The sequence below is a fragment of the Drosophila willistoni genome (assembly GCF_018902025.1).
Source record: "Drosophila willistoni isolate 14030-0811.24 chromosome XR unlocalized genomic scaffold, UCI_dwil_1.1 Seg144, whole genome shotgun sequence".
Classification (NCBI taxonomy): domain Eukaryota; kingdom Metazoa; phylum Arthropoda; class Insecta; order Diptera; family Drosophilidae; genus Drosophila; species Drosophila willistoni.
This window is the reverse complement of record NW_025814057.1, coordinates 6,293,210-6,310,577: the sequence shown is the minus strand read 5'-3', so window position 1 is coordinate 6,310,577 and position 17,368 is coordinate 6,293,210. Positions and strand designations below refer to the sequence as shown.

The 17,368-nt window shown below is 37.9% G+C and overlaps 4 protein-coding genes across 4 annotated transcripts; 2 read left to right on the top strand and 2 right to left on the bottom strand.

Annotated features, from left to right (window-relative positions):
- Positions 1–3,580, bottom strand: LOC6638784 (myrosinase 1). The gene is made up of 4 exons (XM_002062042.4): positions 3,408–3,580; positions 2,816–3,017; positions 764–1,654; positions 1–704 (listed from the first exon to the last, which is right to left on the bottom strand). The coding sequence occupies exons 1-4, from the start codon at positions 3,446–3,448 to the stop codon at positions 192–194; spliced, it is 1,647 nt and encodes a 548-aa protein (XP_002062078.2). The 5' UTR covers positions 3,449–3,580; the 3' UTR covers positions 1–191.
- A 1,496-nt stretch (positions 3,581–5,076) lies between these two features.
- On the bottom strand, positions 5,077–10,372 carry LOC6638855 (myrosinase 1). Its single transcript, XM_023180443.2, has 5 exons — positions 10,131–10,372; positions 9,760–9,971; positions 9,229–9,430; positions 5,936–6,826; positions 5,077–5,858 (listed from the first exon to the last, which is right to left on the bottom strand). The coding sequence occupies exons 2-5, from the start codon at positions 9,798–9,800 to the stop codon at positions 5,337–5,339; spliced, it is 1,656 nt and encodes a 551-aa protein (XP_023036211.2). The 5' UTR covers positions 9,801–9,971; positions 10,131–10,372; the 3' UTR covers positions 5,077–5,336.
- Positions 10,373–12,513: 2,141 nt separating this feature from the next.
- LOC6638856 (probable ATP-dependent RNA helicase Dbp73D) lies at positions 12,514–14,917 on the top strand. Its single transcript, XM_002062044.3, has 3 exons — positions 12,514–12,619; positions 12,673–13,502; positions 13,562–14,917. Exons 1-3 carry the CDS (start codon positions 12,597–12,599, stop codon positions 14,752–14,754), a joined length of 2,046 nt encoding a protein of 681 aa, XP_002062080.1. The 5' UTR covers positions 12,514–12,596; the 3' UTR covers positions 14,755–14,917.
- Positions 14,918–15,182: 265 nt separating this feature from the next.
- LOC6638857 (peptidoglycan-recognition protein SB1) lies at positions 15,183–15,957 on the top strand. The gene is made up of 2 exons (XM_002062045.3): positions 15,183–15,282; positions 15,351–15,957. Exons 1-2 carry the CDS (start codon positions 15,222–15,224, stop codon positions 15,866–15,868), a joined length of 579 nt encoding a protein of 192 aa, XP_002062081.1. The 5' UTR covers positions 15,183–15,221; the 3' UTR covers positions 15,869–15,957.
- Positions 15,958–17,368: the final 1,411 nt, after the last annotated feature.

Below are 17,368 nucleotides of genomic sequence, written 5' to 3'. Positions count from 1 at the left end.
TTTATAAATGGTATCACAACAAAGTGGTTTATTCAGTTTAAGTCTCTGGCTTAAAATATTTAAAATTATGTTTACGAGCCTACGAATTTAAGAAATACTTTGAAACAGCATTCGCTTAAAATCGTTAAAAAAAAAAATGTATATATGGCAACGATCTTTCCTTCTCACGCCACGCCCATAAACTAACTGGCTCACTCACTCACCCGCCTCAGCAAACTGACCAGAAGGGTCAAACTCCAACACCAATGCCAGGTTCCAGTGTTGGCTTTGGCTCCACTGATCCCCGCAAGGTCTTCGGCTGGCAATTGGGCCATAGCCACCAATTGTTCTTTATTCAGAGTGGGTCTGTAGCTCCAATTGATGCCATTATTTTTGCATATATGTGTATAAACTCTGGCTGAGATCTTTGGTGTACGGGTACGTTCGGGCGATGTAAAGTCCACATGATAGAGACCGAACTTCTCATTGAAACCCGCTTTCCATTCATAACTGTCCATCAAACTCCAGACAATATAGCCACTGACATTAACCCCATCCTCAATGGCATCCAATACGGCGGACAAATACGAATTGAGATAGTCAACTCGAGCATAATCCTCCAGACCACCGCGATCACTTACTCCATTTTCGGTGACCATAATCTCGGGTCCATTGTATTGGTGATGAATCCATTTGATCAGATCGTAGATGCCTTTGGGATATGACTGCAAATAGATGGCGATTCTAGCAAAGATTTCACAAGACAATTTAAATTTTAACCTACCTTTAACCAGACTGAACCTGAACTAGGCCAATCCACACCATCGTGATTGTAAATGATTCCCATGTCATGATCAAACGATGGCACAGGAAAGTTGCCAGTATTATTATGACCATTTGTAGTCGCCAAATAGGTCGTATACGTATTAAGGCCAAAAAAATCCGCTGTGCCACGAATCCGATGTATTTCAGCCTGGGTGAACTCTGGAAGACGTGACCGTGTAAATCCTTGCTCCTTGCTAAGATTTCGAATGCGATCGATCACAATTTTGGGATAGTTGCCATGCCGCGAGAAAATGGGATGGGCAAACCAACCCACAAAGAATTGAAATCCCCGTTCCGCAGCCTCACGATCTTCAGCTGAATCTGGATTTCTGGGCGCAAAACCAGATGAGGATAATGTGATACCAATGCGTCCACCTTGGCGTTTCTGGAATTGCTCACGATACATGTGCACCACCTCGGCATGGGCTTTGAGCAGATTGTGACCACAAAGATAAGAGGGTATGCCCGGATATTTATATGACGGAGCCATATAGTCCAAGCCATAGCCCATCTCACAGATTTGGTATGGCTCGTTTATGGTAGTCCACAATTTGACACGATCACCGAACATCTCCAGCACTAGACGAGCATAGTCCTTGAATGCGGGTATAATCTCTGGATTGGTCCAGCCGCCCAGCTCTTGCAGTCGCTGCGGCAGATCCCAATGATAAATGGTGACCATGGGTGTGATATTATATCTAAGTAGCTCATCAATCAGATTGCTATAGTACTTAATGCCAGCGGTGCTAACATGATTCATATAGCCGCCGGGCATAATTCTGGGCCACGACAATGAGAAACGATAGGTGGACGCATGCAACTCCTTGACCATCTGGACATCTCGTCGCCACTGCAGAACAGAACACGCAAAAGCAAAAACATTTAACCAAAAAGAATTTTAATTAGTGACCAAAAAAATGTATGCCAAGAATTTCCGACAACAAGAAACCAGTTGGTCAGTTTGCTCAGTTTTGATTGGTGACACATGCCAAAGCCAAGTCCAATTCCCCCAGTTCAATACTACTAATTTCCAAGATCAACTCGGTGTCGGTGTTGGTATCGGTTTCAGTCAGTTAGTCAGTCAGTCAGTCAGTTAGGCTAATTATGTGACTTTGCATTGAATGCAATGGCAACACGAAGGGGGCGTATGGCCTACCAAACTATTTAGTGCCATTTATCAATCGAATGCAGCAATAACAACACCTGCAGCAGCAGCTCCAAATCGTTTGAGGTAAAACTTCCAAGGGAGTGATACATACATATAGAGAGACGCTAGAGGAGAGGTTAATTAATTAGCCATAAATATGACTAGAGTAATGACTCAATGATTTAAAACCAACAGAAATATCTAATTTACCTAGAAATATGATGAACCGAAAGAGGATTGTTCCAAAGTAAGTCATTTAGGGCTTTATATCTAACCAGTTTACTGCGTAAAGATTCCACTTTTCGGGTTTTTTTCCGCCTCTCCCACTGGACCAGGTTACATTACGCAGTGGTGTTCCCCTTTCTCACTCTTACTCATCATTATACGATCTGTTTGCCTAGAATCCACTGCAATTTCCGATTCATATGCGAATTGTGACTTAAAACCAGTTATGATGACCACAAAATGATTATAAAAATGGAATAATGTAATCTATCTGGTCCCCGATTCACGTCTTTGGAGGACATTACGCACCGGTGTTCCCCTTGACTTATGTATGCAAATGATTTAGTTAATAAATTGACTCGGATAATCAACTCTGATAATCAACACAGGTGTCTGGCCAATACTTGGTACATAATTGATGCTACATTGTTGCTAAAAATTCCACTGGCATGTCTGATGACCCGCAAAATGAATTATTAGCCTCTAATCTAATTGTTATATGACGTCTAATTGGCTATCGAGCAGGTTGTCTTAAACATGAATAATTAAGGTCTGTCTAAGTCTGTCATCCAAGTGCATGTAGTTGGTTATTCAATGGCTTGTTGTTCCACTCGATTACCTCAATTGGCATTGACTTACCTGATGATAGCTATCTGCTGTTACATCAGCACCCGATTGATCATCGATCTTCTCGGGATGCGTATGGACCAAATGATCCCAAATCGACTCGCCCTTATCATCGGCATTCCAACCGCCTTCGATTTGATATGCCGATGAGCCGACCCCCCACAAGAAGTCTTGGGGAAACCTGCGTGTCTCACTCACTGGATTGCCATGGATGCTGGAAGCATTTAAGATTTAAATTTAATTAAAAGCACTTAGTATCTATATGCTAAAACTCTTAAAAAAAAAAAATAAAATAATAAAAAAAAAAAACGAACAAAAAATAATTCCAAATTTCTAACAACTTTCGAATTTATGGCCAAGTCGGATTTTATTTAATTTCGCTTTGTATCAATTGCTGGTTTTATCAAGGTCATTGGGAGACTTTTTTTTTATTTAAGCAATTCGGGTTTCAAATGCTTTATTTTTGTATTTAATAGTTTGCCTTGGTTTCATTATTTTGTTGTTTCTTTTGGCAGCTCAAGGCAGGAATTCGACTATCTATACTATATAATTTTTTGTCGTGTTTTACATTTCGATCGATATTGAATTGGAGAATCTCACTTACGCGACAATTACAAAGAAAATTGGCCAAAATATTTTCAACATTTTTGTGCACTATTCGAATTGAGTATCCTTTTGTTGGGGTGGGGAAGTATCCTTGTGATTAACACTTCACTTTCACTGGCTATTGATGAAAACTTGTTAAGCCTTTCTCTTAGAGTTGGCTTACAACTTTTTCGTTTAGATCTTGTCACGTTCGCGTAATATTTGCAAATGAAGTCTAAATTTTTAAGTTCTACCATTTTAAAGCAAACGTCGAGTTCGACGCCGGCGTTACAATTGAAGTCGGCAGCGGGTTAAACCACAACAGCAACAGCAACAGCAACAACTTGTTCTCATCTGGCAAACAGGTGGTGACTGGGAGATATATTGAGATTATTGTTATTATTCGTAATATCGTTTTGTTTGCTTTTACTCATTTGCATATCATTCAAAACATTCATATGTATCTAGGAGGCGGGGAATTTTCACTGACCACTCAATAACAGATTGATCGCAGACCGCAGCTTATCATAAATTGTATCGCATTCGAGACCGTTGATACAAATTAGTTGAGCCATAAAAAACCCAAACTAAATGTGAGCTTCACGCATAAACTAACATACAAATATGTTGATGAAGGCATAAAAATCCCAACTAAATTGACACCTAACAAACTAAAACAAATGTACAGAAGGAGGCCATGACAGTGTGACGGGGATATCTCCTTAGTTCTAAACATTCAACGACTTTGCAATACTCTTTCTTATTGACTAACAATTTTACTACAAATTCCCATCAAAGACAAGAAATTCATTTTATTTTTTCAATCCTTGACTGAGTTTTGCTTAGTTTAATGAGATTCTAGAAGTCTTTTGTTTTTATACTAATAAGGAAAATAGTTTTTAGAAAGTTTTTATTCTAAATGGAAATATATTTGACAATTGTTGTTTCTAAATTTGCCCAAAATATATTTCGTAAAGTTTGTTGAAACTATTTTTCATAACTTTTGCATCCATTTCTTAGAATGTAATATCCTAATCTTTCTTTTTGGCAATTTTTTATTTTTTTTAAATCTTAGTTATATTGGGTATCTTCACTCAAAACATCAAAATTGAATATTCTAATTAATGTATTTGTAAGAAATTGTATAAGAGCATCAACTATTTGGCTTGTTAAGTTCCAATTAAAACTTTCCTTTGTATATAACCCAGTGATCCCATCAGATAAGAGATGACATAGTGCTTTACCGGTTATTTTATTTTGATTTTTGAGAGAGAGAGACTCTTAACCATTAATTTTTGAATGAAGGCGAAATACTCTAACCAATTTGTATGGTTATAGAGGAAAAGGGTATGATTATAGCTGAATCATTTTAGCCAATTTGTACCTTAATAACAAAAAGTAAAAGGGGGAATACTTCCGTTTACGTAAAAAAAAAAACGAAAGGTAGAAGGAAACACCAAGTGATTCATGCGTTTGTGATCAAAATAAATTGACGTCATTTTGGTATTTAGTATCGAAAAATTGACAGCATTCTCGTATACCAGATTTCAAATCAAGATTGTTGTTGTCTCACCCAATCAAACGAGATCCCCTGCGGTGTTTCATTCACGCAAAACGCATAATTTTTGAATATTAGACGATCGTAAAATGTAAATGTAAAAGCCAATAAATTAAAAACACTGAAGAAACTCTTTGAAAATTGATACCTAGATATTGCAAAAACTTTTGCAAATATCACAAAAATTTCTTTATTCAGTTTGAGTCTCTTGCTTACACATAAAATTACATACATATATACAGGGGGGAGATAAAAAAAAAAGAAGAAGATACATACATACATAATTGGTTGTTAGACAAAACTTAAATGGAAAAAAATACTTTGCAACAACATGAGAGAAAACAGTCAACTGACAATCGTTTTCCCTTCTCAACTTTAACTTCATCCGCTCTAGCAATGCCAAGTGTTTAGCCCCACCAACGTCACCATCAGCAAGACCAGACTCCAACTCCAAATTGTGGCCGTGGATGCTGCCCCCGAGGCCTTGGCCAATGAGTCATCGTCAGCCGGCAACTGGGCCATGGCCACCAGTTGCTGCTCATCCAGAACAGGTCTATAGCTCCAATCGATACTGTTGGATTTGCAAATATGCCCATACACTTTGGCCGATATCTTTGGTGTACGTGTCCGTTTTGGCGAATTGAAGTCCACATGGTAGAGACCGAACTTTTCGGTGAATCCGGCCTTCCATTCGAAACTGTCCATCAAACTCCAGACAATATAGCCACTGACATTAACGCCATCCTCAATGGCATCCAATACGGCGGACAAATACGAATTGAGATAGTCAACGCGAGCATAATCCTCCAGACCACCGCGATCACTTACTCCATTTTCGGTGATAATAATCTCAGGGCCATCGTATTCGCGATGAATCCACCTGATCAGATTGTAAAGACCTTTAGGAACAACCTAAGAATGGAAGGAATTGGAAAGACAGTGAACAGTTTATTACCGAAGAAATTCGAGAACCAGAAATTTCTACTCACCTTCAGCCAAGTCGAACCAGAACCCTGCCAATTGGGATCTCTGGTCTGCACCACTCCCATATCGTGATCGAATGAAGGCACACGGAAATTCACCGAATTATTATGATCATTTGGATGGACCAAGTAAGTGGTGTACGAGTTTAGGCCAAAGAAATCCGCTGTGCCGCGGATGCGACGAACTTCCTCCTCGGTGAACTCTGGCAGACGTGATCGAGAGCCAAATCCTTGTTCCCTACTCAAATTCCGAATGCGATCGATCATAACTTTGGGATAATTGCCCTCCTTGGAGAAAATGGGATGGGCGAACCAACCGACATAGAACTGCAGGGCTCGTTCCGAGGCCTCACGATCTTCCGGTGAATTGGCGTCTTTCGGTTGCATCCACGACGAGTCGATGGTGATGCCCATGCGTCCACGTTGACGTTTCTGGAATTGCTCACGATACATGTGCACCACCTCGGCGTGGGCCTTGAGCATATTGTGGGTACAGAGATAGGCGGGTATGCCGGGAAAATCGTATGAAGGTGCCATATAGTCTACCCCATAGCCATATTCACACACATGCCATGGCTCATTGAGTGTGGTCCAGGTCTTGACACGATCACCGAACATCTCCAGCACTAGACGAGCATAGTCCTTGAATATGGGTATAATCTCTGGATTGGTCCAGCCGCCCAGCTCTTGCAGACGCTGCGGCAGATCCCAATGATAAATGGTGACCATCGGTGTGATATTATATCTAAGTAGCTCATCAATCAGATTGCTATAGTACTTAATGCCAGCGGTGCTAACATGATTCATATAGCCGCCGGGCATGATTCTAGTCCACGACAATGAGAAACGATAGGTGGACACATGCAGATCCTTAACCATCTGGACATCGCGTCGCCACTGAGAGAGAAGGAGAAGAAAAATGCAGGTCAACCGGTTGAAATATTTGACCAAGATCAAGTCTCCATGCTATTGTGTTGTTGCCTGTCTGTCTGCCTGTCAGCTAGTCAGTTAGTTAGGCTAATTATGTGACTTTGCATTGAAATGCAATCGCAACACGAAGGAGGCGTATGGCCCACCAAACTAACATATTTAGTGCCATTTATCAATCGAATCCAACAACAATAACAACACCTGCAGCAGCAGGCAGCAGGTCCACTTTGATTGGCATAAGGCGTATAAGAGGGCGTTGGAGGTTGGGGGGCTGGACGGTATTTCTGATAAGTTATGCTAAATCAATTAATCAGCCATTAAATATGAGTTAGGCAATGACTTTGTTCGCAATCGATAAGATCGAGGCTATATGATATATAACCAATTGTCAGTCTACTACAAAATTGCATGTTCTATATATAGAGTGCGAAAGAGAGAGCGAGACAGAGAGCCATAGCAATCGTCCATCCATCCATTATCTGGATCGTATAATATTATATGATAACCTTGCTGCTTCGACACACTTATGTTTGTTTGGGTGTTGTGAATATTTAAGCCTTTTGTTTATATTTTTGGACTCTAATCTAATATATACATATGTACATACTTCTTGTTCGTATCAGAATCATTTGATTGTTGATTATTTATAACTAACAGTTAATCCATTTCAACAGATTCTTGATAATGTCTTGAACATTTTCAAATTTGAACTCCATTAAACTCCTTTCGAATGGAATGGAAAAGTTTTTGCAATAACTGCATATCTCGGTATATAACAAAGTCCATTGATCAATTTCCAGGAATATCAGTCTAAAATGTTGCACTGATTAATTGATTTTATTTGCACATTGTAAATATGTTTATATCAGATCGAATCATATAAATGTCACCGAAGTTTAACCGAAATCTATATATATTTATTTGCAAACTTCAATAACTGACTCACAAAAAAATAAACCTACTGTAGCTGATCGGACAAAATCTACATTATCTGACTAATTATATTATAATAATATGGAGAGACTGATTGTTGCCACGAAAGCTTTACGATCAAAATTGGCACAGTGACTAATGAGAGTGTAAAACTAAAAATTAGGTTTTACATTTCATAATAATAATTCTGACAAATAACATGGTATTTAAATTTATGCCAGAATTTCCAAAGAATCTCTAACATTATAGAGAATAGTATATATCAGCTTGATAAAACGAGTTCATAGTTACCATATCGCTTCAACTTTATTACTAATCCTAACTACAAAGGAACGAAATTAGTTCTTCCTATTAATCGTATCTCAAGGTCTATTATTGACCACTTTGTTCCCAAGAAATAGTAAGCCGAATAAATTTTAAATCATTTCAATACATTTGAATTTCAATTCCTGAAAAAAATCCTAAATAATGAAATATTAAAAACAAAAACTTCACGAAATTTCATCTTAAATGGAATAAATTCCCAAAAAAAAAAGAGTATAAAACTCAATGCTCTAAAGAGGCAGCTGCCATTTCTTAACTTCATATTGATTAAGAATTTATATTATATACCTTTTATAGTCGGAGATGCCTTTTTTCAAGCCTTAAATATCTCTCTGCTCGAAATAAGTTTCTTTCTTAAATTCTGAAGTAAATTTCCTATCATGCAAATATATATTTATTAGATGCTAAAAGTTTCCTTACTAATTGCAAAAAAAAAAAAAACTTTCCACTACATTTATTATCACACTTCATTTGTTGATTTATTTATCATTTATATGGAATGTGTTGGTTAGATTTTACTCTAGTTCCGTTTTAAATGAATTGTCAACTACAAAAACAAGTCACGCCTACAACACATTAAGTCAATCAGGCTAAAGTTGACAATTAATTACAATTATTCAGTTAATTAATCAAAGGCGGCAATGCGCTTAACGATTCGCCAGTCAACTAAGATAGTGGACGAAAACTAAAAAAACAGGTGTCTCCACCATAAACCATAATCCAAACTAGCAACTAGTTGGAGTCGTTAGAGACATTCGCTAAAAATACTATGCAAATGCTATGCTATGATCATAATTGATGAATCTTTGTCAAGTAGATTTCCACACTTGGTTAAGCAATATGTATATACTTATTGTTAGTATATTGACAGCTAATCTATGCACACATACTTTGTAATATAATTGCTTAGATAATGGATTAACCCACAAAGAGAGCAATGCCTCTGACAAAAAAACAAAAAAACTGGAAAAAAAAAAACTATAATTTAACAAAAACCAGTTTTCAACAATTTTTGACCTAGACAAACATTGTTTCGGTTCGATTTGGCACTTCCTCAAAACATCAGACATGGAAATTTGCATTTATACATATATATTAACATATATTCTTACCTGATGATAACTATCTGATGTAATATCACCATTCGATTGATCGACTATCTTGTCGGGATATGTATGAACCATACGATCCCATATGGATTCACCCTTATTATCGGCATTCCAACCGCCTTCGATTTGATATGCCGATGAGCCGACACCCCATAAGAAGTCTTGGGGAAAGGTACGGGTTTTACTCACTGGATCGCCATGGATGCTGCAAATTAGATAAGATTAGATATAAGTAAACATAAAACAATGCGAATTTTATCATATCAAAACAATATAAATTTCTAAAAAGATTACAATCTTTAGATAAGTTTATGTCAATAGACCCCCACATATCATTTATATGTTTTAGACACACTTTGCCGGCGTTTAAATGCGTTTTGAGTGTTTATCAAGGTCTATATATGGGTTTGAATATGAAGTATGTACTTTGAGAGGAGGGAAAAAAATTAAAAAACGAAAAAAAAAAAAAACTATTGACCATGGGCAAATGTTTGAGGTGTTTGTTTTGCTTTTGCTTATCTCAGTTTCACTTACGCCACAATTAAAACTAATATAGGGCAAATAAATTTCAACATTTTGCACAAATCATATATGTATAGGCGGTATAGTATGATGGATATATCCTTATCAGCAATGTTTTTTTTTTTTGCACTTTTCTTAAACAAAAACTTCTTGATTGTTTCTTTTCGGTTTGACTTTTCCAATTTACGCTGTCGACACGATCGCGAAAGATTTGCAAATGAACTCTGAAATTTTCAAGTCCTACCATTATAAAGCAAACGCAACGACGTCGTTCAGGTCGTTGAAGTCGACGTTGCTGTCGACGTTTCAGTTGCTGCTGTGGGCAGCGGGTTAAATAACAACAACAACAACAGCAACAGCAACAACACTGAGCGGATTCTCACCTGGTAAACAGGTGACAACAGAGAATCGAATTCGAATACGCAGACTTAAGCCGAGGGACTCTTATCGTTTAACTCTTTACTTTCGGTTCAAACATTTTCTGTGTGTCTCTCTCAGTGTGTGTGGCGAGGGAGTGGGGGAGGTTTATAATGTTTACTTTTGCATCATGCGATTTAGATTAATTAAACAGTTTTTTTTTTTATACTAATAGTTTGCGATTTAAATTGAAACTGAAATTGAAATTAATGAAGGCATAAAAATCCCACAAACAAGAGACAGAAAACACAAAGGGCACGTTTCACTCATAAACTCACAGAAAACGAGAAAAAGAGAGAAGAAAAAAACTAAAAAAAAAAAACAAAAACTTTGAGAAAAATGTTTAACATTTTTATTAATTAAGCAAACGTTTCGAATGTTTAAACAAGTGCACTTGTACGAACTTGAGAATGAGATAAGAATAGCCAGACTGAAGAAAGCCTTTGATTAAAAATCATGTCATTTAGAATGTGATAAAAACGCACACACACACATACACAAAAATCAAGTACATAAAGCAAAAGATATGACATCTAAGCAAAATAAAACCGCATTGTATTCCGTTTAAATAGCAGAGTCCATCTCCAACTTCAAAAAAAAAAAGCTAGAGAGAAAAAGAGGGAGAGAGAGAGAGACTAAAATAAAAGAATAAATTTTTAAAACATGTGATAATATCGACATAAAACGGAAACCTTTTTTGTGCAGCTTGTTGTATGTATTTATTTTTAAAACCCCCACAAAAAAAAAAAAAAACAAAAAATGAAGAAAATTAAGAGAAACAAAAAACCCAATGCACATTTTCATATCCGCAATCGGTTTTATATATTTCCAGTTGTTGGCCTTTTGTTTCATATATATGTACATACTTTAATGTTTAAATGAAAGGGTTCTGGAATTTTTGGGTTAATTTCATTGAAATGTCGAAAGTAAGCCTATTTTTGGGCTCACGTTTTATATAAATCGTACAAATCACTTGATTCCGTTCCGTAACCGCCAAAAGGTGCACTGCACTGTTAATTGAAACGGAAGCTTCCAATTTTTCAATATATATATTAAATCAATATATATTGTTCATAAATAACTTGGCGGGATTGTCGTAAAAAGGGTGTGTCTATATATATATACATGTGTGTACCTGGGCACATCGATGCCCAGGTGTTTTTGGTTGCTTCTGAACTGAAAGTTGTTTTGATTTATGACCGATCTGGCAATTAAATTCAATTTACAACCATTTAAACACGGAAATCCATGCAAATACAAATTAAAAAAAAAAAAAACGAAATTATCTCTTGAAAGAGGGCGTCGTCTCACTTATTCACTCATATTTATATATAATTTTCATTACTTTTGCATAATACAGGTCACGAGCTTTCTCCATTGAATGAACCTACAAACATATAACCCAATCGTTTATGCATAATTTAATTAAACATAGCACATGATGTAACGTAGATTTATAATATATCTACCATCTTCCCATACCAATCATGAATTTATCATTATGTAGGGAATAGTTTTGACGTCACTAACATTTGCTTGTAAATCTCAGTAAATTCGACATGGATTTTTTATTTCTCAATTTTGCAATAAATTTTACTTAAACCATGAAGCCAAGTCATCTATGGTTTCTTTTCTATAATTTATGATTAAAGAGACTTGGAAATTTCTGAAATTATTGCATCGTCTGCAAATTTTCCGTGCCAAATAAAACTCGTATCGCATATTTGCATACATTTAAGAACATTATAAAAACAGACAAACAAAGAATAAAAACAAACATAGAATTCAGTCTAGCTGAAATCTTTTTTTAGCTCTATGCAGACGAAGGCAAAGAACGCATTTAACCGGTTTCGCTTTACGATAATAATCATTCAGCATTAATTAATTCAGTCGAGCCGGCGATGATAGCACAATTTCGCACAGTTCGCATCTCTCGTTAGTTTAGTTGTCATATGTCTCTAGGTCAAAGTCGAATCATCTAGTAAGTAACTAAATGAATTTAGTGCGTCACAAATAACCAATTTAGAATACTTAAATCTAATTGCTAGTATAAACAAACCCAACTATGGTTAGATGTAAAACAAAAATCATGAAAAAAAGAATAACTAAAGCTGCAATGCTTTAATAACAAAGATTTCGAAATACTTGTATAATTAAAATATTTGCATTTTAAGCTTGTAAAATGACAATTAGACAAGCCATAATTTTTCCGCTTACCGCTTATGAATTTGAATGAGGCGCGCATATATTAGAGATGAGCTAATTACGAAATCGATTTATTTTCGTGACCATTTTATCACGACATTTTAACCGATAGACAATGTTGCGCATATTTAGTTTGTTGCACATCTCTATTATAAACAAAACAAAAGCACGTGGAACCGGGCTGCCTCTTTTAATTTTCTAATTTTCATAATTTTATTAATAGAACTATGGAATTATTTACAGTAAATCGGTAAGCGAACTCCACATATATTAAAAAACACGATATTCAACATTCAATTGTAGTTACAACGACCAGGCAAAGTCGACGAATGAAGATGAAATTCTACAAAAACTATTACAAAAGGCTGAGAAACGTAAACGAAAACATAAAGCCGTAGAAGAAGAGAAACTGGACAAGGAGCCACAGACAACGGAGCATACAATCGTAGCCGAGGAACTTCAGGAGGAGAAGGAGCATCAGAAAGAAAATGATGAGCCCCTGCAAAGCGAATCATTGGCAGAGGAAGAGACACCCCCTTCAAATGATTTTCAAGTACTGGGAGCTGAAGCCTTGGCAGCCGCAGCCAAACGCCAAAAAGTGGAATTAGTCTTACCGAATTGGCTGGCTCATCCCACTCTCATTGAAGGCAATTTGCAGCTAGAAGAGCAGGCCGAAAATGAGACAGAGTCGGTTTCGGCCCTGCAACAGTTAGGCTATTTAAAGTCTTTCACACGACAAGCCCTGAAACAAATGAAGATAAAACGCCCATTTCCCGTCCAACGGGCAGTCATACCATGGATTTTGGAGGCTCATGCCAAACCAGAGCCTTTCCGTCCGCGCGATATTTGTGTTTCAGCACCCACAGGAAGCGGCAAGACTCTGGCCTTTGCCATACCCATTGTTCAATTACTGAGCCAGCGTGTGGAGTGTAAAGTTCGAGCTTTGGTGGTGTTGCCAGTGGCGGAATTGGCTCTACAGGTCTACAAAGTGATTAGCTCATTGTGCAGCAAAACTGAGCTTGAAGTCTGCCTTTTGTCCAAACAACATCGCCTAGAGGATGAGCAGGAAAAGCTGTTGGAACTGTACAAGGGCAAATACTACTCTAAGGTGGATATTGTAGTGACCACACCAGGTAATTACCACATTACCAAGCTTACATACAGTTAATAATGGAAACATTTTATTTTTTAGGTCGCCTTGTGGATCATCTCCATGCCACAAAGGGTTTCTGTTTAAAGTCTCTTCAATTTCTGGTCATAGACGAAGCGGATCGTATTATGGATGCAGTTTTTCAAAATTGGTTGTATCATTTGGATACACATGTACGGGAGACCACCGATCAGCTACTGTCTGGCACACAGGCGCCCCTCTGCTATGCCGAGCTGCTGTCCAGCTTTGGCAAACAACCGCACAAGTTACTTTTCTCGGCCACCCTCTCACAAGATCCGGAGAAATTACAGAATTTGCGTCTCTTTCAACCAAAATTGTTTACCACTGTACTAAATCTGCCCGTTTTCCAACTGAACGAAGGAAAGACGGATTCAGTACAGGATCAAATCGTTGGCAAATATACGACACCGGCTGAGCTAACCGAACAATATTGTGTGACGGAAATGCGGCTGAAACCTTTGACGCTATTCGCCCTGATCCAGCAATATAAATGGAAGCGTTTTCTTTGCTTTAGCAATAGTGCCGACACGGCTAATCGCTTGGCCTTTGTGTTGAAAATACTTTTCCAGTCATACGACATTACAGTCGAAGAGCTTTCTGGCAATATGTCGGCCCTGGAGCGGTCTACTACTCTAAACAACTTTGCAAGAGGTAAAATTAATGGCCTAATTTGTTCCGATGCTTTGGCTCGTGGCATAGATGTAGCTGATGTGGATATTGTTATATCATACGAGGCTGCACGTCACATCAAAACCTATATACATCGTGTCGGTCGAACAGCTCGTGCCGGCAAATTGGGCACAGCCGTGACTCTGCTCAGTGATCAGGATCTCGATCAGTTCAAAAAGATGCTTCTTGATGCTGGCAAAGCCATGGGTGATGAGATCAGTGTCTCTACCGACTTTGAAGTGGAACATGCCAACCTATATTCGACTGCAATGAGTGCATTGAAAGACCAACAAAGTCTTGAAAAGTCCAAGAAGGCAATTACGAAACGTCGCCTTGCTCATCATGCCAAATTGCATAAGGAGATGGAGCACAAGGATCAGCGTACTCTAACTCTTATGGAGAAATTGCAATTGAAAACAATATCTGATATAAAGAAACCAGGAGAAAAGGTGCATAAAATCGACAAGTCATTGCAAGGTGTCACCAAACCCAAGGAAACAAAGAGGAAACGTCAAGCCAAAATATTTAAAGCCATCGAGAAGTAATAGCAATGTTTTTTTTTCCCTATTTTTTTTTTTGAATGTAAATATAATTAGATTTTAAATAAACCTACGCTATATATGTCCGTATGTATATAAACATCTATATACAATATATATTTAGTATATATATAAATAAATGTTTCTGTTTGCTGTCTTATCACTGTGATTCCCCCCTGGTACATTACCTTAGAGTACGTAAACAAATTTCAGAAACCACGAATTGTTTATTCTCTTTCTTTACTGATGTAGTCAGAAGAGTTAAGGACAATTAATGTTTAAGTTTATGCTCTCAATTAAAGGGAGTTATGTTTGTTTAGAATTTATTTCATTATTGAAAAATCTTGAATTTCCAAAGAATGATATCATAATAAGCAAAACTTAAATGGAATAGAGTATACGGTTCTGTTTCCCTTATCGCAGGTATTTAAGCAGCCTGCGTCGAATCGCTGAGCATCACAAAGTATCTCACTATGATGGAAGCCACAATCAAGTTTCCGGCTCTGGCTGTAGCTTTGCTCTGCTGTGCATTAGGTAATTCCCGATGATCAATCAATTTGGAGGAATTGTTGCCAATCGATCCTCTCTCTCTCTCTTTTTAGCATTCGGCTCGGATGCCCTCACCATCGAGCCACGCAGCAGTTGGGGAGCAGTCTCAGCTCGTTCTCCTCTTCGGATTCGTGGCGCTGTCGACTATGTGATTATCCATCATTCCGATAATCCCAACGGATGTACGACATCGGAACAATGCAAACGTATGATCAAGGCCATTCAATCGGATCACAAGGGTAGACGCAATTTCAGTGACATTGGCTACAATTTCATTGTGGCCGGCGATGGCAAAGTGTATGAGGGTCGTGGCTTCGGTCTGGCCGGTTCCCATGCCCCCAACTACAATCGCAATAGCATTGGCATTGTGTTCATTGGTAACTTTGAGAATCAAGCCCCATCGCAGCAAATGCTCCAGAATGCCAAGGATCTGATTGCATTGGCCAAACAAGGTGGACATTTGAAGGATGATTACACGCTGCTGGGTCATCGTCAGACCAAGGCAACAGCCTGTCCCGGTACTGCTCTATACAATGAGATTAAAACGTGGCCAAAGTGGAGGAGTATTTAGGATTTAGTTAGAATTTCCAATTTGTATATTTTAAACATTTTTGATGAAAATCAATTAGACTATGGGAAAACCCCATTAAATTCCAGTGATTTAGAGAGTTTTAAATATCTGAAATATCAGCTCATAGTTTGAGTTTCGAGAATGTTTGTATCCAATATCACATTATACGATTTTGTAATCGCTTTTGTATTCATATTATAATTCATATGCTCGCTCTCTGACCGTGATCGGAGGAGGTCAAAGCATTAGCAAACAATGCACTGGCAATAAGCCAAATATTTTCACTCCATGAATATGGGTTTGGTTTCGCTTTGCTTGCTACTGATCTGCAGCATTTTCTAAGCTGTGTGCCTAATCTGAATCCACCGGCTTCTGCTTGCTACTTTTTTTTTTCTATTTAACCATTGTGTTGTTTGCATTTGTTGGGGGACGGCAACAGATGAAGATGGAGGGGAAGCATAAGATGGTTAGTTTTTCGTTTGGTCAAATTGCATTTTGAACATAATTTTCATATGTTGCTCTGGCAGTTATAATCACGTTCACAGCTCGTTAGCCGAAATGTGAATACAAATAAAATTACTGGCAAACTGGAAAAGCCAAACAGCAACAGCGAAAAAAAAAAAAAACAAAACAAAAAACAAAATCGACAACCACAACCCACCTGTAGCTTCTTCTGCCACTGCCTGTTTGGCCATAATTGTACGGGCCACATATCTCGAATGCATGTATTTATATACCTGGGTTGTGTGTGTGTGCCTGTGTGTGTGTGTGTGTGTGTCTGTAACCGCATTGACCATTAGACCGAGAGTGCGTTTTGCATTTTGTGCATCTTCATCGATTTCACCATTTGGCGTGCGGTGCATAATTGGGCAGGTCAGGTAACCGGGTATGTACCTGAACCATAACCCAAACCAGCCAAAAGCATCAGCCATCTCAGCCACCAGACACCAGCAAGCACCAAGCACCAAGCACCACTAGGCAACCACCAAAGGCAACATACATACAGCACGTTTTCCTCTGTCTGATGATTACCGATATTGCAGGCATTGAAAAATGCGTTGAATGCGTGGAAACGTTGTTGTTTTTCCTATTGGCTTGTCCACACACAAAAATCTGGCGGTTGTCATTGCATTCCTTTTAACTACACACCCGCGTAACTCATTGGAATATCTTCAACTTAGCCCCCAATATAACCGTTTTGCCCATTAACGTTTACGATCGGCAGGCTCATTAGGTCTAATAGTTTTAGCACTTTTCGCGAAAACAAAGAGTTTCCCACAAAGAGAACAAACAAATCAATATGCACTAATATGACAAAGTCAAATTAATATACACAAAATCTTTTATTGGCTACACTATTAATGGGCCAATTAAGAAAATGGCTTATATGTTCCTGGGCACTATGGAAGTTGTCGTCCTTTTTTACTGTTTCAAGCATTAATCGTATATGGAATTGTGAACTCTGTTAAATAATTAACTATTAAATAGGATTCTAAGCAT

Excerpts from the sequence above, each read along its gene's own strand:
- LOC6638856 (XM_002062044.3), top strand. The coding sequence starts at position 12,597 with ATGGAATTATTTACAGTAAATCG. Across the intron at positions 12,620-12,672 it reads GAATTATTTACAGTAAATCG|TTACAACGACCAGGCAAAGT; the intron begins GTAAGCGAACTC and ends ATTCAATTGTAG. Across the intron at positions 13,503-13,561 it reads TATTGTAGTGACCACACCAG|GTCGCCTTGTGGATCATCTC; the intron begins GTAATTACCACA and ends TTTATTTTTTAG.
- LOC6638857 (XM_002062045.3), top strand. The coding sequence starts at position 15,222 with ATGATGGAAGCCACAATCAAGTTTCCGGCTCTGGCTGTAGCTTTGCTC. Across the intron at positions 15,283-15,350 it reads TTTGCTCTGCTGTGCATTAG|CATTCGGCTCGGATGCCCTC; the intron begins GTAATTCCCGAT and ends CTCTCTTTTTAG.
- LOC6638784 (XM_002062042.4), bottom strand. The coding sequence starts at position 3,448 with ATGTTGAAAATATTTTGGCCAATTTTCTTTGTAATTGTCGC. Across the intron at positions 1,655-2,815 it reads CAGCAGATAGCTATCATCAG|TGGCGACGAGATGTCCAGAT; the intron begins GTAAGTCAATGC and ends TCTGTTCTGCAG. Across the intron at positions 705-763 it reads CAGGTTCAGTCTGGTTAAAG|TCATATCCCAAAGGCATCTA; the intron begins GTAGGTTAAAAT and ends ATCTATTTGCAG.
- LOC6638855 (XM_023180443.2), bottom strand. The coding sequence starts at position 9,800 with ATGTTGAAATTTATTTGCCCTATATTAGTTTTAATTGTGGC. Across the intron at positions 9,431-9,759 it reads ATATTAGTTTTAATTGTGGC|CATCCATGGCGATCCAGTGA; the intron begins GTAAGTGAAACT and ends TCTAATTTGCAG. Across the intron at positions 5,859-5,935 it reads CTGGTTCGACTTGGCTGAAG|GTTGTTCCTAAAGGTCTTTA; the intron begins GTGAGTAGAAAT and ends TTCCATTCTTAG.